We start from the raw sequence: 27095 nt of genomic DNA, 5'->3' as shown, positions 1-27095 counted from the left end.
GATGTGGCGCATTGAAGTCTGCTGGAGTTATAGTGAGTACAGTGTGGAGTTCTGTTTTTATGTTTTTTTTATTTATTTAGCTCTGTTTATTGCAGCGTTTCTCAACCTTTAAGTATTTGCAACCCGAGTTTTCATAACAATTTTAATTGTGCCCCCCTAGCGTTTTTTGAAAGGAGCCCACTAATACATATGCATTATATGCATAAATGCATATTTTATTATACCTACTGTCAGACACGTGTGAGTTGGAGGCAGTCAAAGAGCCTAAAGGTGAGTGAAATATCACGAGACAAAAGGTTATCACGTGATACTTACCTTAATCTCTTTTCACCTACAGAAAATTCAAAGAAAAATAAGAAGTCCCAGTTCCGGGTTCAAAATGGCCACCACGACGTCACTTCCAGTTCACCCTGATGATGTCACTTCCAGTTACATCAATCCATTGCTCCTGTCCACTCCTGCTGACGTTGGTTCCGTTTCCCCGCCTCCAATCGTCACTTCCTACCAACCATTTCCTGTCCCATAATCCATCCTGTTATATAAACACCATTTTGTCTGCAGTTCATTGTTCATTTTGCACTGAAAAGTCATATGAATCAACCTGTTTTTCATTTGTCTGGACGACAATATATGGGGATGATCCCCAAACCTTTTTCTGTGTGTAGAAATATTTCTTCGTGGAAGCATCTTATCACACTACTTAACTTTTATCGACATTTATCTAACTCTATATTTATTTTTCTAGTATCAGAATGTAGTTTAAGTTAATTTGTTTTTAATAGATGTAATTTTCCTATTTTTGATTCTTGTTTTCTATTTTTTCCACATCCTTCGACCCCCCTTTTTGTTACTTTGTGCCCCACAGTTTGAGAAACACTGGTTTATTGGGTTTTTTTACTGAAATTGTGTATTGAGATTTATTTGCTTTTGGATTGCCATTTGTCAACTCCTTTGTGCTTTTCTTCTGCTCTTGTGAGCTTTTCTTTCTTTACTTTTTCAGAATTTTCTTATCACGATTCTTTGTTGCCCACCTGTGCACCAATTCTCCTCTTGTAGGGCTTTTGATATATTTTTGAGACATTTTAAGTATATATGTGAGGCTTAAATTCCTTTTGGGACTGCAAGGCCTGGGATTAGGCCCATTGAGGTGAGGCCTTTTCCAAGCCAGAAAAGGAGGCCTGTCTTGGTCACATCATGATTTGGTAGGATTTTGGATCCTCAAAGGCCGCCAGTATTTTTTCCATCATTAGGTCTACTTCCAGTGTTGCTAGGAGCATGGCATCTGAGGTTGGGACTCAAGCATAATTAGCGCAATGGGATAAAAGGACAACTATGGGTGAAAAATCCTTATTTAATCTGCTGGTACCAAATCTCAGAAATATTCAGTTTATTTTTGTGCTCTTTTATTGCATGTACTTTCGCTTTTGACTCTCTTGTTCTCTTGACAACGATTACTGTCTCTTGTATTGGGCTTTGGTTTCATTTCACTTTATATATTTTTTTGCTTTGTTTCTTTTACACTCATCTTATGGTTTTTGCTCAAAAGTTTATCTGCCAGTTTGCTGAAAGTACAGTTTAGTGAAGACAGCCCATCCATGCCTGTGGGTTATTAAACTTTGTTTGCTACTCATTACTCTCCTAACCGTTGTCTGTGTCCTTGTACCCATTTTTTTAATTTTGTATTTTGGTTTGGGTGTTGGAAATGTTTGGACTATTTTGTTTTTTGCTTTTTTGTTTAGTTTGAAATTTGGATTGTTGGTCTGGCTTGATTAGTTCTGGGTTTGTTTTTTGTACTCATTATCTTTTAAGTTTCAGGTATATTTTATATATTGGTCCATTTTTAATTTTAGTTTTTATTTTATAGCTGTTGTACATGTTTCCTTGTTTGTCATTGAATGTTATACTTTTCCTTTGTAGTATTTTATTTTGAATTAATTAACCAATTTATTTTGATAAATTTTTTGTTAATTAAATCAATTTCATTATTTAAGTTGAGTGACTAGGTTTTTTCCATAATGACTTTCTTCTACTTTTGCATTTTGTGTGGCAAAATCAAAGGACACTATCTAAATATTACAATTATTTGTGTATTCTCAACAATTCTGAGAGTGCAGTAGCTATTGGTTTTGCTACCCAAGGATGATCAAGAATCAACAGTATATGACATCATAAAAACAATGGTTTAAAGGTTGGTGAAGTGGACATCCTGGGGCCTCATGTATAAACGGTGCGTACGCACAGAAATGTTGCGCAATAACTTTTCCACGTTCAAATCGTGATGTATAAAACCTACACTTAGCGTAAAGCCACGCACTTTTCCACGGTACCTCATACCTTGTCGTACGCAAGTTCTCCGCTCGGTTTTGCATACTGGCGGCACCCAGTGTCAAAGCAATGCTACTGTTCCTGTGTGGTTACTCCTTATTTTCCTGACGCGGCTTTATAAATACACTGAAACTAACCGCATATTGTTTATTACTGTAATGCATCTGATTGTAATTAACTCATAACAATATAATGGTCCAGGGAACAGTCATAGTATTCCAAATACCATAACTGCTTTAGCGTTGTTACTCTCACTGCACCTTCTTCTTCTTCTTCTTCCAGCTGCTCCCCTTAGGAGTTGCCACAGCTGATCATCTTTTTCCATATTACTCTCACTGCACCACTCGGAGTATTTATATCACTGTATCTGAGTGTGAATCACAGCAGCAGCTGATCGGAAAGAGAATTATTGGTATACGGCATTAAGCACACGCTGTCTCAGCCGCGGCAAAAAAGCAAAGCCTTTCCTGTACGGACCTCGCGGTTCAGAAACAGTTTCATCCCAAGAACTATAAACGCACTCAATCAATTGCTCCTTGTAGAACTGTTTGTACTTATAAGTACAATTACCTCACTGTAAACTTGCACTACAGTTATAATATTGCACAACCTGAGCCACTTTATCAAGTGCATATATACATATGATGACGATATCATTTTTAAGATGAAATGCAGAAAAATATGTTTATTATATTAGGTAAAACTTCAACTTAATTTAAATAATCTATATTCTTCACTGGGACTGGCGTGAAGGATAGAATAATTAAACATGTACTACGAAGATAGTTCAATGTCCCTTTAACGTTTTGAAGAATCGGCGCTCTAAGCTTACAGATGGCTTAACATCTATTACAGAGCTGATTGTGTGGCAATCGGTTACTTGGAGAAAGAAAAGCAAGGGCTGCAGGGGCGGCTACGCCAATATATATTGAATATAAAATAGAGAAAATAACGACACAGCTAAAAACACAGTGGCAAATTTCAACAAAAGTTAAACGCTTGTGTCATGAGCATGAGGCGGCTATGCAGTGTCCGCAACAGACGTGGCCATCCACCGTGCATAAAATACCATATTGATATTGGCAGGCGAAGGGGCCACCGATTCTTTCTCTGCCCAGGGCCACCACAAGCCTAGAGCCGCCCATGAGTACTGCTGCAATAAATGATTTCATCGAAGGTCGCGCACAATCACAGCGCCGTGAAACCCAAGTTTAATAACGTGCTTTAACTCCTATCATCATGAAAATGATATCACGTATACATCTCAGTATTTTAGTTATTCAGAGAGCTGTAATATCATGAATGTAATGGACTCTGTGTCCAGTCGGAGGAAGAGAGCCGGTTTAAGAAGCAAGTAGTGATTTACACATAGATCACATACAAAACAAAAGCATTTAACATGCTACTTTAATTACGATGTGATTTGAGAAACTGGTTAATTAAACAATTTTAAGATGATGTTTATGATGTTCTATTTTAATGACAAAATAAACTACATGATTAAAGTGGATATTTCGAGATTGAAATTGACATTTCATGCTTTTTCCCCACTATGTGCCTTTTTTTCCCTCTGTATCCTAATAAGCTTTCATATGACACTCAGACGGTGGGCTACTACTCGCCTTTTCACAGCGACTTTGATATCTGAGCTTTCAAGTTTCTCCAACACACTATGTCACTCGATCAACTTCCTTTTGTTGATTATACCATGGTTTAATTAAACAAATAGTATGTTTTTCCTTTGCCTCCACTTGGTATTCGCTGAAATTCTTATATTTTCCCCCGTGCTTTTCCCATTGTCTTTTCACAGAAGGCTGAGCTTAAGGGCGATTTATATTGATTTGCATATTCAAAGAGGTGTAATTCTGGGAGGAGTTGGGGCGGGACATAAGGCGCGTGCACGAGCGTTACTTTCACGCTGACCAGGATTTATGTAGCAGAAGTACGTGGAAGTTGGAGTACGCACAGATTCCTGCATCTGGATTTTTCTATGTGTAAGCACATTTCGGCTTTTGTGCTTACGCCATGTTATAGTGCGAATTCTACCCACGGCATTATGCATGAGGGCCCTGGTTATCTGAGACTGCAACTAAAACCAAATACATTTTTATCATTTTTGTGTGCTTTGATTAATGAAAGCCCTGTTATCTACTTGTCTGTGTTATATTTAAGCCAGGGTCGCTACCCTGATTTATGTGTAAATTCCTTTTTATGTCCTTTTTGTTAATTTTTGGGTCTTTGGTTATAATCATTTCTAACATACATCATAGGATGCTTAGTTCTCCGTTGCTCTTAAAGTGACTGTAACTTTTGGACATTAGCTGATTTGAGCTTTTGATCCTTAACTATAACACCTTCCAGTTGGCAGACTGGCAGTGATGGCCAAATCACTGCCCATCAGCTCTTAAACTCCAGCTTCTCTCTTCCCTTTTATGCCATATCCAGAAGGAAGCTTGTTCTGCTGCCTCCCCAAACCTGCAAGCTGCTGTATTCCTCTACTTTACTGATGATCCCAAGACCATATGTATATTCCATGTGGATTGTGCTGGAGCAACCTCTAAATCCAGCCTTGAATGGGAATAGCCAGGTCTGACAATCTTTGTCTAAATCATTTTTGTACCAGTTCCTGGTACATGGTGGCTTTCTTTGCATGGGCTTCATCACATTTACTCCCACAGAAAATTTAAATCAATAAGAATGATATTCCTCTCCTGCACTGACTAAATTACCTCATCTAGCCTTAGGAATTTTTGTATGACTGGGCGAGAAATGCAGCTTCATTGCCAGGTCCACCCTCATCTTTTTTCTAAAGGATGTTACTCTTGGTCGTCTTTGAGGCTGGTGGTCTCTTCCTCTGCTCTAAATATTGTTACTGTTCCCTGGTGCATTGTTTCTTACCTAACTACTGCTCCCAGATGACTTAGAGGAAGAACCACTTTGTTGTGCCACCACCTGTAATCTTCCTTATCTCCTTGGTTCTTTTCTTTTCACAGAACTTTCACAGTGGGTTCTCTCTCAACCCTCTCCAGAACAGAAAAGAAATCTGGAAGGACTCCAGCTTTCAAAATTCGACCCATGAAGCTTTCCTCTCTGAGAGACTCTACTTTGGCCAACCTCCTTGTTGTTGTTGTTTGTAGTTATTATTTGTATAATTATGTATTTGAATCAGTTTTGTTTACTGCTTGGTTTCTATGTGCGAATGCTTGTTTTGCCATGCCCCTTGGGTTTTTGTGACTGACTTCCCAAGAGACAGAGCCACCGGTCAGACTCTGTTGATGGACTGCTCCAAGCTGTATAAGGCTCATGGTGCATTGAATGCACTTGGTGTTGGTGAGTTCTTATCTTATTGTTTACTGTCATTTCTTTGGATTTTTTTTAGCTTTTTGACATTGTGTGGGTCAGTGTTAGGATTTCACCTCTCCTTAATTATTTTAAGATATGGTTACTATGGATTGCCTTTTAAGGCAACTCCTTTTTGCCTTGATGGCTTTTTTAAGCTTTTGTTTTGTAGTTCTCCTTGTTTGTAATAAATCTTTTATTTATAAACATTTTGTATTGCCCTTTCCATGATCAAGCCAGAGATTTACATGTGATATTTATATTTGTTTTGCCAGCTCCCCTATTTTTGAGCCTGCTCCAACTGAAGCCAGCAGTTTGTATTTGGGTCTTGGCTAGACTGAGTGAGCTTCTACTGGGCAAACCAGAGGTGAAGATGTTGGCCTTCTTCTTGTTTGAATTTCAGAGAACTCACCTGTTATGCTTTGTAGAAAACCCTCTGCTTTGATTTTTCACTTTAAGATTTCTTGTTTAGCATTAGTGTTTTGATGACAGACAGTTATGAAACACAACAGACAAGATTGCAAAAATGGTGTACAGGCAACAAAATACACAAAATCACCAGGGGCCTCATGTATAACGCTGTGCGTAGAACTCGCACTATAACATGGCGTAAGCACAAAAGCCGAAATGTGTTTACGCACAGAAAAATCCAGATGCAGGAATCTGTGCGTACTCCAACTTCCACGTCCTTCCGTTACATAAATCCCGATCAGCGTGAAAACTAACGCTCGTGCACACGCATTATGTAACGCCCCAAATCCTCCCAGAATTACGCCTATTTGAATATGCAAATCAATATAAATCGCCCTTAAGTGCAGCCTTCTGTGAAAAGACAATGGGAAAAGCACGGGAAAATATAAGAATTTCAGCGAATACCAAGTGGAGGCAAAGGAAAAACATACTATTTGTGCAAATAAACCGTGGTATAATCAACAAAATGAAGTTGATCGAGTGACATAGCGTGTTGGAGAAACTTGAAAGCTCACATTCACAAAATCGCACAGTGCCGGAAATAAAAAGAAGTCACATATCAAAGTTGCCGTGAAAAACAGAGTTGTAGCCCACTGTCTGAGTGTCATATGAAAGTTTATTAGGGTACAGAGAAAAAAGGCACACGGTGGGGAAAAAGCACGAAATGTCAACTTTAATCTCGAATTTTCCACTTTAATCACGTAGTTTATTTTGTCATTTAGTAGAACATTATAAACTTCATCTTAAAATCGTTTAATTAACCAGTTTCTCAAAATTACATCATAATTAAAGTAGCACGTTAAATGCTTTGTTTTGTATTTGATCTTCTACTCATATGTGATCTATGTGTGTGAATCACTACTTGCTTCTTAAACTGGCTCTCTTCCTCCAACTGGACACAGAGTCCATTACATTTGTGATATTACAGCTCTCTGAATAACTAAAATACTGAGATGTATACGTGATGTCATTTTCATGATGATAGGAGCTAAAGCACATTATTAAACATGTGTTTCATGAGCCTCGTGCTCATGACAAGCATTATCTTTGTTGAAATTTGTCGCTGCGTTTTTAGCTGTGTTGTTATTTTCTCTTTCTGTTTTATATTTAATATATATTGGCGTGGCCGCCCCAAGAGTCCTTGCTTTTCTTTCCCCAAGTAACCGATCACCATACAATCAGTTCTGTAATAGATGTTAAGCCATCTGTAAGCTTAGCGCCGATTCTTCAAAACGTTTAAAGAACATTGAAATATCTTCGTAGTACATGTTTAATTATTCTATCCTTCACGACACTCCCAGTGAAGAATATAGATTATTTAAATGAAGTTAAAGTTTTATCTGTATAATTTAACAAACATATTTTGCTGCATTTCACCTTAAAAATGATATCGTCATCATATGTAAATACGCGCTTTATAAAGTGGCCCAGGTTGTGAGATATTATAACTGTAGTGCAAGTTTACAGTGGGGTGATTGTACTTATAAGTACAAACAGTTCTACAAGGAGCAATTGATTGAGTGCATTTAAAGTTCTTGGGATTAAACTGTTTCTGAACCGCGAGGTCCGTACAGGAAAGGCTTTAAAACATTTTGCAGTGGCTGAGACAGCGTGTCCTTAAAGCTGTATACCAATAATTCTCTTTCCGATCAGCTGCTGCTGTGATTCACACTCAGATACAGTGATATAAATACTCCGAGTCGTGCAGTGAGAGTAATATGGAAAAAGATGATCCGCTGTGGCAACTCCTAACGGGAGGAGCTGAAAGAAGAAAAAGAAGAAGAAGGAGAAGTGAGAGTAACAACGCTAAAGCAGTTATGGTATTTGGAATACTATGGCTGTTCCCTGGACCATTATATTGTTATGAGTTAATTACAATCAGATGCATTACACTAATAAACAATATGCGGTTAGTTTCTGTGTATTTATAAAGCCGCGTCATGAAAATAATGAGTAATCACACAAGAACAGTACCATTGCTTTGACGCTGGGTGCCGCCAGTTTGCAAAACCGAGCGGAGAACTTGCGTACGACAAGGCATGAGGTACCGTGGAAAAGTGCGTGGCTTTACGCCAAGTGTAGGTTTTATACATCGCGATTTGAACGTGGAAAAGTTCTTACGCAACATTTCTGTGCGTACGCACCGTTTATGCCTGAGGCCCCAGATCAAGACCTCACTAGACTGCCTGAAAATAGGCCTCACCCCACACAGCATGCTCCCAAACTCAAAAGGAAGGCTTTGAAGCCTGCCCAGGCATTAAGTGGGACACTGAGTTGAAAAGTTCAAAGAACACTTTAAATGTTTAACAATGCACAAAAAATGCCCTTTAAGAGAGAGAAAACACTGTAAAACCTCTGGCTTGAGATGAGAAGGCACAGAACAATCTTTATAAATAAAGGATTTATATTTATAAACAAAAATAGAACAAAAAATGCACAACAGAGGAAAATAAATCCAATAATCAGTATACCAAAAACAGAATTAAAAATTCATAAACCAGAAAAAATGTTAACAATACTCATAATAATCTGCCTTTTAACACTTCACAAGACCTTTGCTGGACTCATTTCTTTCACCAAAAAATAAAGACAGAGGGCAGATCCAGCAGCAGTGATGTCAGGGTGGGCCTGCCTCTTTTGGTTCCATCCACAGAACACAAAGAACATAAGAAAACAACTTAGATACATAATATGTAATACATAATGCATAATACATAACGATTAAATAATATGAAAACTTTCTATTATTATGATTCAGGGAGAGTTAGAGCCCTGGCTTAAGCTTTTTGGCCTTGTGCATTTAATATTTTTGTTGTTTTTGAATTAGTAGGGGGCTCTGCCTCTGCTTGCTTCGCTCGCCAACCCCCGAGTGGGCGCTATGTGCCAGCCACTTTACGGCTCTGCTGCTCACATATGTGGTTTTGGATGTACAATTTAAACAGATTGCTTTTTTCATGGGAACTGTTACATATGCATAATTGAACTAACTATTTTACAATACAACATGTAACTAACCATAGTAAAAAAAACTGTTCCTGAGACTGTTCTTTGGATAAAATTAAGCATACTCTATCGTGCCCTTTATGAATGTACTTATAGATGTACTTAATTAATAATCATAACTGATGCACAATACTCGACATTAATATGACAATTGAATCATTTGAGCAAATACAGAATATATGGTACTATCATTGAATTATTAATCATCATGATTTTACCATCTCTGCGGTAATAATCAGGAAAGCCAGCGTTAGCCATATCTGTTGAATTAATGAAAGCTTTAGGAAATTTCTTTAAATACTTTTTTTTCTTTTGAGTTCCAACATACTGAATCTTTTAAATGAGGTCCGTGAGACATGCGTTTAATGACTTTGTACCATAATTCAGGATAGGTTTCTCTGTATGGAGTTTCAGCACAGACAAACTGATCTACATCATCAGCAGTTAATTTATTTTGCAAAGTAACCAATAAATGCATGCGAGGCAAACTCCATTTTTGAAATTTGAGTGTGTAAATTTATGCTCTGATTTTACTGAACACCAAATCGAGTTCTTTCAATAAAACTAAGATTTTCTGATAAAACCATCCACTTACAAAAGTCAGAATATCCAGAGCTGAAGTAGCTGTTGGCATTGTTCTCAAGAATTGAAGAATTTCTGGCCACTCTGGATTGCAAGTCATTGTAATAAATAAATCTGGTCCGACCAATAGTTTTGGATATTGCCGTTGCATCATGATATAACTATTGCAATGCTCTTGGACTACCTTGATATGATGATGGTAATATTACTGCTTTTCCTACTTTGAATTAGTTGGAACTATTGATATTTGAATTTTGAACGTGATCAATGAGACCTTACATATGTTTCATTCTAAATTTTCCTTAATTCGATCTAATAAAGAAGAGACGATTAGCTTCGACATTTTGATACACATTAATAATGTAATGTTGTGATAGATGTTGAGATGACAGAAGTGGGTTAAATACATTGGGAATGTATCGCTAATTTTGATCCAAAATAATGTGTGGGTGTTATTCATTTATCCAAATTCGTGTTTCATATTATATGACCATCCTGTTTCGCCATCAGGGAAAAGCAAAGGAAAAAGTAAAGGATCGGAATAAGGCAAATTATTAGACAGAAACGACAAATCGTGCTGTGCTTTGGGATAAATACAAATATCAACTCTGTGTTTGATATCTCCGTCTTTCAAAAATATTATCGCTGACAATTTGTCACATGTTGATGTATTATAAATGCAAGCATGAACTTTTCTATACAGAAATCCAAGAAAACTTCTTTGTCCGTGTTTTGCAGATAAATTTTGTGTAAAGTGCTCTACTTTTGGACATATGGGTTTGTATCCATTATTGGCTGTAGAATTTCTAATATGTCCGATCGTTTAACTCTTTCAATTCTATGTTGCATCGCTTCTCCATGCTCATAAATAGAAACCTGACCAAATTTTAGCTTTCTCAAAATTACACTTGTAGTAGCTTTAATTGTTGTGGGACCACAGAATCGCATAGCATATGGTCCAAAATCATGTAAATCTATGTTTTGAGCATTGAATGATGCAAATGCAAACAGATTGTAGATTTGGATATTTTGCCTGTAGTGTTTATGGATTTCACTTTCACCAAACAACAAATCTTTTAAGTCTTGCAGATATGCTTCTTCATTGAGAAGAAACACTACTTTTCCCTGATGGCCATACAAATTAGACAATCATCTACAAGTCGCAGACTTAAACTTTAAAGCCAAACAATATCTACATATTTCTGTCATATCACCTATGTCTATATATTCAATCTCTTTTCGCTGATATGTTATTTCACTAAGTAATAATTTCCGTTTGTTAGCGCTAATGCGATCTTCACTATTAGTTTTTTAAGACTTTTGAATTTTACTACTTTTCTAATCTGTGCCAACCTTGTTTTGGAGACTTTGAAATTCCGCTGCTTTCATAATCACTAACCTGCTCTGCATGTGTATCGCAAAAACGTTTTTGAACCTCTTTACAACATTCTATTTTAGTCTTTTATTTCCAACCCCGTTTGGATCTGCTAGGTTTCCAATTCCACTTGGTCCGGGCTGATTGTTACTTTCCTTTTTTTCCAAATTTGCACTTAGATTATTATTGTTCTTTTTTGAATTCTTTTCTTTTCAACGGTTTTGGGCCTCTTTCCAACACGTTGCCTTTTCTTCTTCACTTAGTCATTGACGTGTCATCTAGAACATATAAAATTATTGTCCAGAAAAGGACTACAATGAAGAAAACAAATAGATTATATTTATAAAAATACTGTCCAGAAAAGCTTCATTAAAGGATGAAACTGAGAACTTTTCATAAATGACTTAAAATGAGGAAAACATAAAAATTTATAAGAGCTGAGAAGTCAGGAAGTGTGTCTGACAAAAGCATTCGCATGAATGAGAGGTGAGAGGACAGTGGCCATAGGCCGTCAACTGGAAATGGTTGAGACCATTCCAGTTATTTGTTTTTGAATTTTTTGAAGATTATTTTTCCCTTTGGTCTAATTTTTTGTGGTTTCTGTTATTTTTTTGTGACATACAAATAATATTGCTGCAAATTTATAAATATTTTTTGGTTGTTCATTTCTCTAAAACCGGAGGTTTGACAGTTTCCGTTTCTTAGAAAGACATTTTAGGTGTTTTTTGTAATAAGATTTTTCTGAACCTTTAAAGCCTGTTCCGCATTCTGGGCCTTTGCAGGCAGAAGCCTGTCTGTGGAGTTTGGGGTCAGGCTGCCAGGAGCAAAGCTCATCTTTGCTAGGCCAGTGGAAGCCCTGGCCTGCTTTGTGGGTTATTTGGAGGCCTCACACTATTTTTCTTATTTTGAATACACTTGACCACAACAAATATTACAATAAATACAAAACACATACCATATGAAATATAGCAGTTCAAAAATAATCCAAATAACAAAAAAGCAAAAGGAACAAACCTTTTCTGAAACACAACACAGGCAGGACATACTTTTGGTTTACAAGTTTGGCTCCACATTTGACTACATCTTTCTTTTGGTCACTTTTATTTCAATTAGTTGCCTCCTCAAGACAGTATAAGAGTATATTAATGTAAGACCCAGAACATTTAGTGTCCCTAAAGAAATATTTTCACAGTAGCAAAATGTCTTGAATAAATGGTTGGAGTGAAGGCATAAATGATGGCAGGGCTCAACTCTAAACTTGCCAAGTGCTGTAGCTTATGGTTGCTGAAAATGAAAAACAGTTGCCACTTACAACAGACTACATTTGGAGTAATTAAGTTGTTATGCAATTATACTTTTTCTTAATAAAAAGCCCTAAAACCTTTATTACGTGAACTATATTCATTTTATTTTTTCTAGATGTAGTTGCTCTTATACAGAATTGCAGTCTGAAGTGTTATCACCTAACATGTTAGAAAAAGAAAAAACATATCAGAATATCTGCCCTTGATTACTACAATGCCAAGTATACCAGTTATTTACATGATGTTTACAGATTCTTCATAATGAATCCAGTAAATAGCTGCTTGCGTGCTCATCTCTTCTCTCTCTCGCAAATTAATTTTCAAAATATTTTTTTTTTTCCGAATGGCTAGTTAGGATATAGCGGGTTGGATAATGGATGGATAGTTGCTATGGAATACATCCTTCATTTACTTATCATGCTCCAAATATGATTGCATCTTGCAGTCCTTTTCTAATGTTACTTTCATGTAATACTGTGCACCAGCAAATGAAAACAAATATTTTAAACAAGTCTGACTCCTTGAGGGTGATCCAGCTCGTGAGATCTTCATCGCTGAGAACCTGAGTGGCTGGACCAGGCCAAGGGGATGCCCAAGTAACACCTGGCTGCGGCAGATAGACAGTCATTTCCGGAGGGTGGGATTGGACCGCATGTCTGCCTAAGGGGTTGCCAACCAGGATCCCGAGCTGTTTCATCGTGTGGTGGGTGTGGCAACTCCCCAACCTGACCTGACCTAAACTACCAGTACTTCAGTTAGCCATGCTTGAACCCAACTATATTAAGAACTTTTTTACTTTCAACAGTGTTCTGCCATCTTAAAAGCATAAATCTCCAGAGCACACCAGCATAAGCAACAGTACAGGATTTCCTTACATTCCTTATATTTTAACACTGTGCAATCCACCTTAATAAAATAGCAAATGTCTGTGTATCTGTTTGTGTATCTAATTGCTATGCCTCTGTCATTTCAACAGTATTCGTGTTAATAAAATACATTGCTTTTACCATTCCAACAGATGTCGCTACATACTTTAACACTGCTTTTATGAATCACACACCTAGTGACATATAACAGTGACAAATGGATGGCGTTTTATTACTTCAAATGGTTGTGACGTGTCATCTGTTGGAATGACAAATGCAATGTATTTAATTACTACATGCATTACAAAGTACATTCTAATGACTGGTGCACTGCAAACATGTGCTGAGGGCTACGATGATCACTTAGATTTCAACCTGTCTTGGAAGGGTAGAACAGTTAGTGTTACATATTTTAATATATTCATTATACATACTGTATATACACATTCTGTATAGCAGATGCCATGAAAAGGAAAACATATAACAGTCCTCTCCATGTTTTAATTTAAAATAAGTCTAACAACAGAATGAAACTGAACGATGCCAATTGATCTTGCATTACTGGCAGGTTCTTTTTGGCATAAAGAACCATTTCAATTTTTAGCCTAATAGTTCCTTTCTTTTTTTTTCGAGTAAACTGAAAAGCTGCACCAAACAATCGTTTTGTACTCTACACTCTTGCATGGGGCAAAAAATATGGAGGAAATGTCCTTTATTGGAATAACAATACATGGGGGTTGTTGTTCACCTTTAGGGAAAAAGTTTTTCAAACAGTAACTAAGACATTCTGGTCCATTTTTACTCAGAACTTTAGTAAAACGATCATATTATATGACATTTTAACTTTGAACTGTAGTATTATAATTATTTAATGAAAAAAGCATTCACCTTTCTTTTGAGCCGTATAGTTAAAAAAAATATATATGTAACTTTGCTATTTATCTCTTGCCCTTCATTGTTTTTGTTATGCATAAACCTTTTTCTATGTTGCCATCTACTGTTCATCTACCCTTACTGCATTTTTATATATCATCTCAGAAGTCTATTACATCTTTAAAATTAGTCAGTCAGTCTTTCAGTGTCCAACCCGCTATATCCTAACACAGGGTCACGGGGGTCTGCTGGAGCCAATCCCAGCCATCTTTTAAATTACTTGCATTCAAATCCTGTTAAACTCCTTAAAATAAAGGAATGATTAGTAACTCTTGATTGGATGAAAGACCTGCTTCTTGATGCTTCAAGGCACCAGATTTTCACTTTTCAAACTTTTTTTTTTTATTCTCAACGTCCTACTGGCTGTGTTGGCTGCTGCCTTTTAACACTTCACAAGACCTTTGCTGGACTCATTTCTTTTACCAGAAAATAAAGACAGATGGCGGATCCAGCAGCAGTGATGTCAGGGCGGACCTGCCTCTTTTGGTTCCATCCACAGAGCATAAAGAACATAAGAAAACAACTCAGAAACATAATATATAATACATAATGCATAATACATAAAGATTGAATAATATGAAAACTTTCTATTATTATGATTCAAGCGGGGTAGAGCCCTAACTTAAGTTTTTTGCCTTCTTTATTTAATGCTTTTGTTGTTTTTTTAATTATTATTTTTCATATATTTTCTGTTATGCAAATTTAGTTAATATTGTTATGCTTATTTTATATCTAGCATTTATGTATTGTGTGTATATGGTTTTCTTTTATTCCTTTTGTTTTGTGTGTGGAACCCCAAGAGGCCGTGTTGGCTGCTGTTGTGAAGCAATGCCATTAATGCTGCTGTCACTCAGCCCTTTTAGTCCCATCTTCTGTGTTTATAGGTGACCTTCTGGCATTCACATCACTTAGATTGTTCAGTCACTGTCTAATTTCTTGTTCCATATAATTAGAGTCGCTATCCTCTTACATTTGTCTTTTATTATCCTTTATCACATTATTTCTTTAATTTCCTCTCATTTAAAATTGCTTCAAGCAGTAGTGTACTGTCAAGTAAACAGAGATTAAAGCCACTCTTTGTTACGCTCTTACTTGGCAGTGGGACCATTTGTGACAAGTCTTCCTGTAGTGTATGAAGTTGAGCTCTGTTCAGCCACATACATGAACCATATTACTTATAAAAATAGTGATATCATTTGTTACTCTTCCATATTTGTTTATTGGTGGGAAACCAGCCCCCCAAACACTGAAAACAGTAATTTGATGCACTGTTCATATTCACTCATTCAGTTTCCAAACTGTCTTATTTCAACAGATAATCGTGCTGGGCAGAGTATATTCTGGCAGTGCTGGGCAAAAGGCAAGAAGCAGCCCTGTTCATAGTACCAGTCCATTACTGGAAACAAGTTATTGCATGGTCATTTCACCCCAGTACAAAAATCAAGGCATTTAAACAGTTTAGTGATAATTAGACTGCAGTAAGATATCTTTGAAAAACGTTTTGTTTAGATCACACTGAAATATAATTGACACACAACCAAAGAAAAGTAAACTTCTACACATTCATATAACCTCAAAATTTTATTTCATTGATTAAAATAAAAAATAAGAACAAAATGGCTACTTTTTGATAAAACAATAAAAACTTGCTTTATGTACATTATCTTGGCCTGTTTTCGTTATATATGCTGTATGTTTAGTCTGGTAAAATGTTTCTTTTGAAATATTACAATATTTAATCATTTAATTTTTCAATTTGCTTTTTATACATCACATCTGTAAATGCAAATGTATGGTTAACTTATGGTTTGTTAATTTAGTGGTGTTCAATTCCAGCAGGAGTACCTCACAATCTAAGTAAATACAATAAATATCATTTTCAATTCCCTGATTGTTATGACCAGTTATTTTCAATAAGTTTGTAAAATGAATGTTCATTCTAGTGTTGATTGCAAAAATAAAAGTGTTTTTAAAATGCTGTCTTAATCTTTCTCAAAAATTGTATTTCTTATGCACATTTAAGTATATATCCTATCTGATTATGTACATGATAAGGGAGAAATAAATTACAGAAAAGTCATTAATGAGTTTAAAAGGAATCTATTAAAACCAAAATGGTCCTATTTGCTCTGCTGTCTATTGCATTGGTGAAGATATTCATTAACCTTGTGATGTTTCTTCCTTTTCTCATTGCTTCTCTATACAGTATTGTTTTAATATTGCATACATTTTATATTAAATTCTTACTTTCATTGCTCTACAGCCATTGCTAGTGCTCCTGAAAACATTCCATACTGAGCAAACTTCTCCAAGTGAAATATTTTTTCCCACTCCTTGTACACCAGGACATAAAATTCAGTCTTTTTAAGTCATTTACATATACATTTTTATATTGCATAACAATTTCTTATGGAACCCAGGTGCCAGTGTAGTAGGCAATTAGATAATCTAATATGCTCATCTTTCTCTGCACCAGAATTAGTGTCTATGAGAAAATCCAGGAATCTTCAGATGTGAGCTGGCACAGTATCCAAGGCTTCTTCTGGATTCCGAGTGACTTCTACATTCTGAAAGAAGACAAAGAAATGGCTCAAGTGTTTATAAAAGCACTGCGATCACTAATGCAATGTGTGTTATTTGCTAAATTTCAAAGTCAACTGAACTCTAGCAAAATTACAGATGCTTAATAATGCCTGACTTTTCTATAAGCAGTAATATTATCACTGTATCATGTATAGTTGTATATTATCTATAATGTATGACAAAATAACATTACGACAGTACTACTTTGCTGCATGATGAGCTGATGTTCCACATCCATGTAGCACAATTACAGATGCTTACAGTAATAAAAGTTAGTGCCTGACTTTTCTATTAGAACTAACGTTACTACTGTATTATATATTATTTATAGTTATATATTATGTATATTTATCAAAATGACATTTTACACTAGTATTTTGCTGTATGATGAATAGATGTTTCGAATAGTATGAGTTCATGCCTTGTATACATCTATACTAGATTAGGCTACTGTTCCCAAAACAGTAATCCAGAATTCAATAAACAGACAATGGAAAACATAAATGCAGTATTTAATTTTTGGTATTCCTTTATGCTGTAAATATCTGTGTCAAAGGAATTCAGCTTATAATATGCAGAGTAAATGTTCTTGATATTTTTTTCATTTGTATAGAACACTAGTTCTTTAGATATTAAAAACTAAAATAAAAAATTTAAAGAGACTAAATAAGTTTTGTGAATAGTGCAGACAAAAGACACACATTACACTTAATAAATAATGGACTGAATAACCTTGCATTAATGCAAATCTGTAAAAAAGTAAATAATTCAAAGGAAAGGCCTATCAGGCATGGAGTAATTAGCTACAGACAGCACAGAATTCTCAGGGAGTGCTTTGAAGCTGAGTAACCAGAGTAAGCAAAGCCACAGGTAACTTTGACCCCACCCACTTAAAACACTAGCCAACCAAATCTGCCAGCTTAGTTTCACCTCTGTTAGTATCCAGTATGTACCTACAAATTTAGAAGGCTCAGAAAAATGTCTGGATGTAAAACTGTGCCAAAAGAACAGTCTTAATTATGATTAAATGCTAGGAAGACTAGTGGTAGTATTAGTTGGCTCAGTAGTATTTTCACTTCTACAGAGTACAGTAAATGTCATACTTGCATGTCTGACCCACATCCAGCATGTTGTCACTGTCCGGCACCATTATAAATAATAATGTATTTAAAGATATAACTTTATTTTTATTTAAAAGAAAATACAAATCAACTTACTTGATGTACTCCTTACTCTCATATGTGGTAAAAAACAACAAAAACCTAGAGCTAAACTCGATAGTAGGCTTTGCACATTTCAAAAGACACTGTAGTAGATTTCTGATTTTTTTATTTAGGATTCAAAGTGGAAATCATTCCTAGAAAGAGTATCAGATATCTTCCATGGGAGTATAACGGCAAATTCAAAGAGTCAAAGATAAATAAAAAATGACAATATCTACTTTATGCAACGTTTATATGTTAATTTCTCAATATTTCATATTCAGACGTTGGCATGATCATATAGTCCCAGTGAATTGGGTCAATGTTCCTATGCTGGTGGTAAAAGGAGTGGTGGGCGGCCAGGTCCCATACCCGGCCAGGATGCCCCTTTGACACTGGATCCGAGGGAATATCCATGGGTTACACCCTACGTTCCTCAAAACACTTGGTGACAGCCCCCATGGTTTGCATCGGGCCCACAATGGTGGAACACTGGAGCTCATCCCTGTTGGGCTTCATGGCCACCGCCCGGGGGAGATGCATGACTTAACGAGCCCATTTGGGCTGGACTGTAGCCACACCCAGAAGTTCAGCCTGATGTAGATCAACAAGCACCTGGAGCACTTCCAGGGGTGCTATAAAAGGAGCCTGCAGCCACTACTCTAGGCGCCAGTGTTGGGAGGAGTAATGGAGGAAGAACAGTGTAGTTTGGGGTGATTTACTTTGTGTGTTGTTTTGGGACTATGTTGGGCATGTGGGACATGGGGAAGACGTGCCCCACAGCTGAAGAAAAATTTAAAAAACGTGCCTCCATTGTCAGTCTGTGTCGGGTCGATGCCTATATAGCGCCTTTGCCACAAAGGTGACCAAAGAAGTCTGACATCAGGAAGCACACACAGCCCAAAAAATAGCTGCAATTTCCCCACAAAAAATGTTATGGTAAAAGAATGGTATCTGATAGGCCAACTGGTTAACCTGGATATTAAACGTGTTTTACGTGGGCCAGTGTATATATATGATATATACTCTAATATAACCATATACAGTAAATCAAAGTACAGTATAAATAAAAATATTACTTGGAAGAATCCTATGTGTTGTGCACACAACAAATATATTCTTAGAGTCAACCTTGTTAATTTATGTTAATTTAACTGAAAATTATAATGTTTGTTGGCTCACATATCCTTTACTAACATAATAAACATTTGTGAATTTCCCCTTGGGATTAATAAAGTATCTATCTATCTATCTATCTATCTATCTATCTATCTATCTATCTATCTATCGATCTAATTTACATCTCTTAGATATAATACTAAAAATTTGTAACTCACTTTAGTAAATGGTAATGTGTTTCAATGCATTACACAGAAACAATTTCGAAAGAACTAACTTAAACCACACACCTACAACAAAATATAAAACTGGACATTGTGGTCAAAATAAATTATAGCAGAGGTTCTCCAACTGACATGTTTTACTTTTTTTTCCCATGCCTGACACTAATCTTCCTAGTTGCCTCTGTCTTAAATAGATGGAGGGTGACCTCCATTTCAAGTGTCCAGCCACAGGCATTACAACAATAAACTATGTGGCTGCAGCCTTCAGTAATGACAACAGCAGTGAACAATCTTCCAAAATTCTGCTGCAGTGACTTAACTGACAACATTAAAACAATGAACAATGTCATAAAATGTTATTACAGATACTCAGATAAGAATTTATCACAGAAGGGTTGCTATTTATAAAGCTTGGCTTCAAAACTACATTTGAAGTTCTGAAGGATTTTTCCTTGTGGAAGAACTCAAAATTTTCCTGAAGTATGATACTTTACATAAGAAATACCCTTTTGCTTTTGTGCTTGTGTTTGCTGTGGGACTCCTGTGGTTAGAGATGCACTTCAGGATAACTGGTCTTTGATTATCTGAGACACCTATCATAAACCCTACTTCACAAAAGTACACTTTTCTTGTCCTTAAGACAAGCAGCAGCTGAAACATCTAGAATTACCTTTTCAATGTGAAAAATTATATTGAAAGGATTTAATAAAAAAAACTTTTTAAGTTTAATGATTAGCTAAACATACGTAAAACAATACTCCACCCACAAATGAAATGTTTCATATGTTACTTACCCCATATGCTTTGTAGTGATGGCAGAGAATTTTTTTTTTACTCATGCTTTCATGGAGAACTGAATTAACAGACTTTCTGATAGAATGAGTGTCTATGGTGACCAACGCTGGACCACAGCAAACAATATAATAACATCTGTGAAAAAATCTCACATGATGTGAGACACATAAGCCACATATCATGTCATCCATTTGAATGCTCATAACAGGCAAAATGCATGTAACTTTTGCCAAGTATTGTTAAATAAATACTTTCAGAAAATCAGAGCAGTGCACGCAGAAGAAACACATTTACATGGGACTGAGCTTTTAGATTGAAGACCCGCCTAATGTGGTTATTGTTTTTGTTCATCTTGTTTAAGGTACACACAAGAATTATTTATTATTGTTTATCAAATAGTCAATAGAAGTGCATTCAGCTATTTATTTAGATTGACACTGTTGATTGATGACTTTTAAGACTGTCATGCTGGTTCTTATTTCATATTAGGTGCAGTTTTCCATTTATTTTTTAGTTTTTCTTGTTATTCTAATGTTTTTGTATGTGCAGTATTCATTTTGTATTTATTTTGAGCTTTTAGTTTTGTTTTATTACTGCTGACGTTTTTACATATTACAAGTTGTCATGCATGCGCCTCTGGAAACCATTTTCCTGGTTCTGACAAGGTAAGCAATACTACCCCATAACGACAGGGAGCAATGACTGCAATCTAATATTTTCCTTCCTCCTCGGCAGCCAAGAAAAAAGTGTCCAAGAGGGATGACTGACCCCCACCCAACACCGAAGAAACTTCTTGCCAACCCCAGAATATAAAGCTGGCTTGCTCCCAGAAGGTGGCGTCAGATGCAAAACTGACTATCCAGGAGGACTGAGCTCTTACTGCCAGAGAACCTGACAACATAACGTTTTTCTGTTTCAGCCATTTGCAGCTGTCTTTTCAGTTATTTTTAAACTTGGCTACCAGGGAGGTAATCCAGTTATTCTTGGCTTTTCTGACTTGTCTGCCTGCCTGGTCACTTGTTACAATGTATATAAATCTGTATTTGTTTTGACACACAGCCATCTTGTTTCTTTTAGGCACTGCTATCATCAGACTCAGAGAAGTCAATTGTTGTGCATGTGATTTCTACCTCATGACAACCAGAATTTGTGGACTCTAACATCACTACTGTTGTTGTGGATGTCCAGGGTGTTCAAATTTGTGGATACAAATTTCTGTTTGTTATTTGTTGTTCTGATTTTGGGTTAAAATAAATTAGTGTTAGTGTCTTCTTGTGTTTGGTTTGCATTTTTCATTTTAGTGATTGATTTAAAAGTCCTTTGTGTTATGAACCTAAGAGTTCCTAAGCAATAAAATCCCAAACAATGATTCAAAATACCACCAGAAGGAGGCAAAACCATCAAAACCCAGCTAGTCCCACATGGGCAACAGATAATCTTTATAGCATAAAATATTAATTTTTAAAAGCTTTGTTAAGAAAAATAACATCTAAGGAGCACAAAGGCACAGAAGACAATGTCTTCAAAAGGCAATCCTAAAAGCAAACAAAGTCAATTCAAAATTTAAGAGGCAAAGTCAAAAAAACACAGCAAAAGGCCACAACAATCCAAAATATCACAAAAGCACAGGATAACACTAGAGAAACTCACCACACTACAAGTGCATTCACAATGAACCACAAGGAATGGTGGGTTACACTCAGCCTTTATAGATCTGACAGAAGTCCCTAGCAGTGATGGGCAGGTAACCCTACCTCATGAGGTAACACCCACAAACAATACAGGACATAAAAGATGATATTTAAGTACATGAACACTAAATAACCAACAATGTTAACATAAACAAAGGAATCAAGAATTAGCAAAAAAGACATAAAAATGGCTTTGATCCCCGGCCAGAGGAGGAACCCTAGCTGAAATGCAACACTTCACTGTTGACCTAGGTCTTTTTTCTCAGCCATTTTTTCGCTGTTACCAAAAGAAAGACTTGTCCAGTGTAAGTGATGCTTTCACTATCATTTACTTTCCATTTTAAAAATATACTTACCTGTGTATCCTTTATTTAATGTTTAATGATTTGAATAATATTTTGCGAACTATGTTTGTCTTGTTTGAATGTACATATAGCCAATATTGCCTGGTAACTGTGAATTATGTCTCCTTCCCAAGTTTGGTTGGTTGGCAAAATTATCCAGTTGCTGCATTGCATCATGGAACATTTCTGTCTTTGGCTCTGTATTATGAGAGTAAATTGAAGTCAATTTACTGGCACTTTTCTTGCTATTTAAAGCCTAACAATGGTTATAGTATAAGTTGATTGTTTCAAACGTCTTTCAGAGTTTTTTGTGCTTGGCTTCCTAAAAGTGTTCATTTGTAGTCCTGCAGGTAACATCAGTATTTCATTAAACTCTTTCAGGAGGTAGAGGCTTTAACACTAGAATTACTGAAGCCTACGAAAAAACTTGTAATCCCGGCCCACCTTAAATCCCTTCACACCTCTCCATCAGCGTCTTTTGTGTTGTAAATATGACGATCAGCACAAGCAGCAAGCAGCCTGCTATCCCATTCCCCCCACCACCACAGCTCAAGTCGCAAAGAAGATTCTCAGTGCTCAAGTGGTTTATCTGGGAGAAATAGTGTGGATATGGAACACACATGAAATGCATGTATTTCAAATGACGATAAATTATTTACCCTCTACAATTCTAGGCAGCTCACTCCCAGATAAACTACTTGAGCACTGAGAATCTTATTTGCGACTTGAGCTGTGTTTTTGGGGATGGGATAGCAGGCTGCTTGCTGCTTGTGCTGATCAACACATTTACAACACAAAAGACACTGACAGAGAGATGTGAAAGGATTTAAGGTGGACTGGGATTATGAGTTTTTTCGTAGGCTTCGGTAATTCTAGTGTTAAATGTAGTGATCTGGACTTACTCTCTCACAGTTGGTAGTGGTGGTATTGTCTAAATTTGATCCTTTCCCCTCCCCTATTACTTTGTTTTCCATACAGTAGACCTTTTTAAGACATTATTCATGTATACATTGCTTTAAAACTAGCTCGAGAGTGTATTTGGGTGGGGTCTAGTATTAGCAGCATTACCTGCATGGTGGTGATGTTTCCCCCAAGTCCTCAAGACGAGGGGTTTTAGTTGGAGCTGGACTAGCAAGAGGCACAGGACGCCGATGTCGGTACAGAGGAGCATCACTTGGTCGAGCAATCTGATTCTGTCCAGAAGAGTAAGGGGTAAAGGAGGGTGGATGTAATAACACAGATGGAGGTTTGAGAGAGAATAAGGAATATTTCAGATGAAGCAACCATTGGAACACACATTAGGTAAAGCAAAGACAAAATATCAAACAAAACAAAGAAAGCCATACAAGTTGATGAAGAGGTGTTAAAACATTGAAAGACACAGGGATGGAGAAAAGGGACAACAGGAATGAGAAAGAAAAGAAAAGAAAAATAAGAATGAATAACGGCGTAGCAAATAGCAAGAGGGAAACTGAAAAGTGTCTGATTTTAGTTATACTGCATGTATAACTAACAGGAATTTCAATCCACCCTGTAGGTGTATGGGGAAAATGGAATCTGCACAACCACTATTATAGATAAGTGATACATTTTTTGAGACAGGGAAATAAACATATCATACTGTGGTTGGGAAAAAGATTATTTGCCTTCTTTAATCTGAATGCCTGCACTAATCAGGCCTTAAAATATTATGTGAACTTCAGCTTTTCCTAAAAATACCTAAAATTAAGATTTAAGATACACATTTGAATGCATTTATTGAATATAATGACCTCACATTATTGTCTTTGTTAGATTTAGTAACTGGTGACACCTTTAACAACAACGACTTTAAATAAACATGTCCTTTTGCTGATGATAAGTCTTGTCTTGTACATCGGTTTAGTGTTATTTTGGTCATTTTTTTCTTCAGTTCATTTAAATGTTAACCTTTTAGTTTGAGGTCATACAGATTAAGTTCTGGATTTAGAGTCCGTCATTTCAAAACACACAAAAAATTCTCTTTTCTTTACTCACTTGGGTAGTTACAATTATTATTGTTAAATGTTGGATCATTTGAAGACAACCTTAACTTCTCTTGTTGAATGTTCTTGTTGAACTCATTTTTATTTATTTATTAAAGCCATCTGAGTCCTAAAGTTGCAAACCATCCCCAAACTTCCTGCACTATAATACATTTTTTATACTAGTTTTGTTTCATCTATCTGTTGAATATACTTGTCTTTGCAGTCACTATGCATAGTCTGTCATAGTTGAAGATGAAAATGTAAATAAATCAAGTAACTGTGAGCAGTGTTGTTTTTCTGCTTCACCACCATTGACTGACACTTCATCAATAACTGTTAATGCCACACCAGTGTGCCTGTAAATTTAACATCCTCCCCTGCTATAATTTCCGAATAAAGCTCCAATGTATTTGAACTTATCTGCTAAGACAAACGTTTAACACTAGAATTACCAGAGCCTACGAAAAAACTCGTAATTCCGTCCCACCTTAAACTGCTTCTTAAATCCCTTCACACCTCTCCGCCAGCGCCCTTTGTCTTCTAAATGTGCTGATAAAGAGAAGCCGGCTATTCCATCCCCCACCAATTTAGAACGTGCACGAACTTCAGCTTGATTGAGTATCTGGGAGTGAAGTGGAGTTTTAGAGTGAAATAATAGATCGTTGTTTGGAACACACGCATTTCATGTCTGTTCCGTTTCTACAGTAATCTGTGTCAACACATTGTTAAAACAGAAACTTTTTTTATATTCTAGTAGTAGATGACAAAATGTAGGCATAAACTATATAATGTATGAAGCCTGAAGTCCAAATAGCAAAGAAACATTTTCACAAGAATAACACAATTGCACTTTTATTCAAACATATAACTGCAGAAAAAAGCCGCCTTAACATGCGACATTGACACCAGTTTACTATAACTGACTCCGTGGTTCAATAGATACAGCCCCCGCTTGGGAATCAAGGGGTCACGGGTTCGATCCTGCGCCCCTCCCTTTTGAGAAGTAAACTGTTCTTAGTCTTACTGTTTTAGAATAAAACATACATTTGATTTCAGTCTGTAACAGCCGGTGCAATTTATGATCTTTGTAAAGGTTAGCTTTTTTTTTTTATTCACTTTTCACTCTCTCAGTCGCGTTCAGAATCAATCCATACAACCCCATCTGACACGGCTGTTTTCACTAAAGACGCTATAGCTCTGCAGTGTACCACGATGCATACTAACGCCCCGGTTCTGACACACAAACGCTGGCGAAGCTGCCTTCTTCGTATCTCACCGTCACTTGCTTTTCTTTTATTCAGTTTTATTGAGTGTTCCTGCCAGTCCCCGCATGTTGCTGTATGCTTTTTCTTTTGCACCCCAGGACATGCAGAAGAAAGAATGGTAAAGACCAGTAACTTCGCGCTATATGCAATCATCAGACACTCCCCATCTGCCCGTGTCGCTCAAACACAGGAACATATATTGGTGTAAAAGTATAACAAAAGTGCACTTTTATTCAAGTGCACTTTTTCCATCGCCTTTTCCTGTAAGAAGCAGTGTACACACTTCTCTATGCTGTGGTTTCTATTACACACCTGAAAGAAAGAGACAATACATATGAACATATCCAGCATACAGCAACATGCGGGACTGGCAGGAACACTCAATAAAACTGAATAAAAAGAAAATCAAGTGACGGTGAGATACTAAGAAGGCAGCTTCGCCAGCGCCTGTGTGTCAGAACCGGGGGGGCGTTAGTATGCATCGTGGTACAACGCAGAGCTATAGCGCCTGTATTCTGTTTCTTTTGTACTCCAGGGCACGCAGAGGAGAGAATAGTAAAGAGCAGTAAGTTCGGCGCTATATGCAATCATCAGACACTCCCCATCTGCCCGTTGTTTTGTTATACTTTTCAATACTTTTATACTGCTCAAACGGGCATGCTCAAAAATACACGTAATGCCACGAAAAGTGCACGCAGACACTTCATTTCGCAAACAAAACAAGTGCACTTTTATTCAAAACTACCTGTATAACCAAGAAAAAGAAAGCAAGATACAGTAGGCGATTGATACGACATCTTGCATGGTGCAATGCTAAGAAGTGCAGATTTTCATTCCGTGCTATATAAAATCATCACATTCAAATATTAACAGTTCCACACACCCAAGGACCGTCCTTCCTACATTTACGACACGTGTACTTGTTGCCGTGTACACACCTCTCTGTGCTATGGTTTCTATTACACTGAATGAGCACCTGACACTGTACTTTCTTCCCTGGGGAAGGTCCCGATCAGAGAATTTCCAGTTCCTGCATAAATTCACACCCGATCTGACGCTGTTCGCTTTCAAATAATATTGCATTAGTGCGATTATATTTTCACATATATTGTCTTTCTTTCAGGTGTGTAATAGAAACCACAGCATAGAGAGAAGTGTGTACACTGCTTCTTACAGGAAAAGGCGATGGAAAAAGTGCACTTGAATAAAAGTGCACTTTTGTTATACTTTTACACCAATATATGTTCCTGTGTTTGAACGACACGGGCAGATGGGGAGTGTCTGATGATTGCATATAGCCGGTTGGTCTTTACCATTCTTTCTTCTGCATGTCCTGGAGTACAAAAGAAAAAGCATACAGCAACATGCGGGACTGGCAGGAACACTCAATAAAACTGAATAAAAAGAAAAGCAAGTGACGGTGAGATACGAAGAAGGCAGCTTCGCCAGCGTTTGTGTGTCAGAACCGGGGGCGTTAGTATGCATCGTGGTACACTGCAGAGCTATAGCGCGTCTTTAGTGAAAACAGCCGTGTCAGATGGGGTTGTATGGATTGATTCTGAACGCGACTGAGAGAGTGAAAAGTGAAAAAAAAAAAGCTAACCTTTACAAAGATCATAAATTGCACCGGCTGTTACAGACTGAAATCAAATGTATGTTTTTATACTA

The 27095-nt window shown here is 36.7% G+C and overlaps 1 protein-coding gene across 4 annotated transcripts in view; it reads right to left on the bottom strand.

Annotated features, from left to right (window-relative positions):
- Positions 1-16097: 16097 nt before the first annotated feature.
- The window catches only part of LOC120543396 (6-phosphofructo-2-kinase/fructose-2,6-bisphosphatase-like), a 74880-nt gene continuing 63882 nt past the window's right edge, over positions 16098-27095 (bottom strand). For 3 of the 4 annotated variants that reach the window (XM_039776475.1, XM_039776477.1, XM_039776474.1), the window contains 2 exons: positions 23225-23349; positions 16098-16765 (listed from right to left, as the gene is read on the bottom strand). In XM_039776475.1, the coding sequence (XP_039632409.1) occupies positions 16759-16765; positions 23225-23349 (132 nt within the window). In that variant the 3' untranslated portion in view covers positions 16098-16758. The remainder of the gene's footprint in view (positions 16766-23224; positions 23350-27095) is intronic. The other variant, XM_039776476.1, reaches the window with a different exon arrangement.

Source organism: Polypterus senegalus, chromosome 13 (genome assembly GCF_016835505.1).
Source record: "Polypterus senegalus isolate Bchr_013 chromosome 13, ASM1683550v1, whole genome shotgun sequence".
Taxonomy (NCBI): domain Eukaryota; kingdom Metazoa; phylum Chordata; class Cladistia; order Polypteriformes; family Polypteridae; genus Polypterus; species Polypterus senegalus.
The sequence above is the reverse complement of the archived record's forward strand: the minus strand, read 5'-3'. Positions and strand labels throughout refer to the sequence as shown.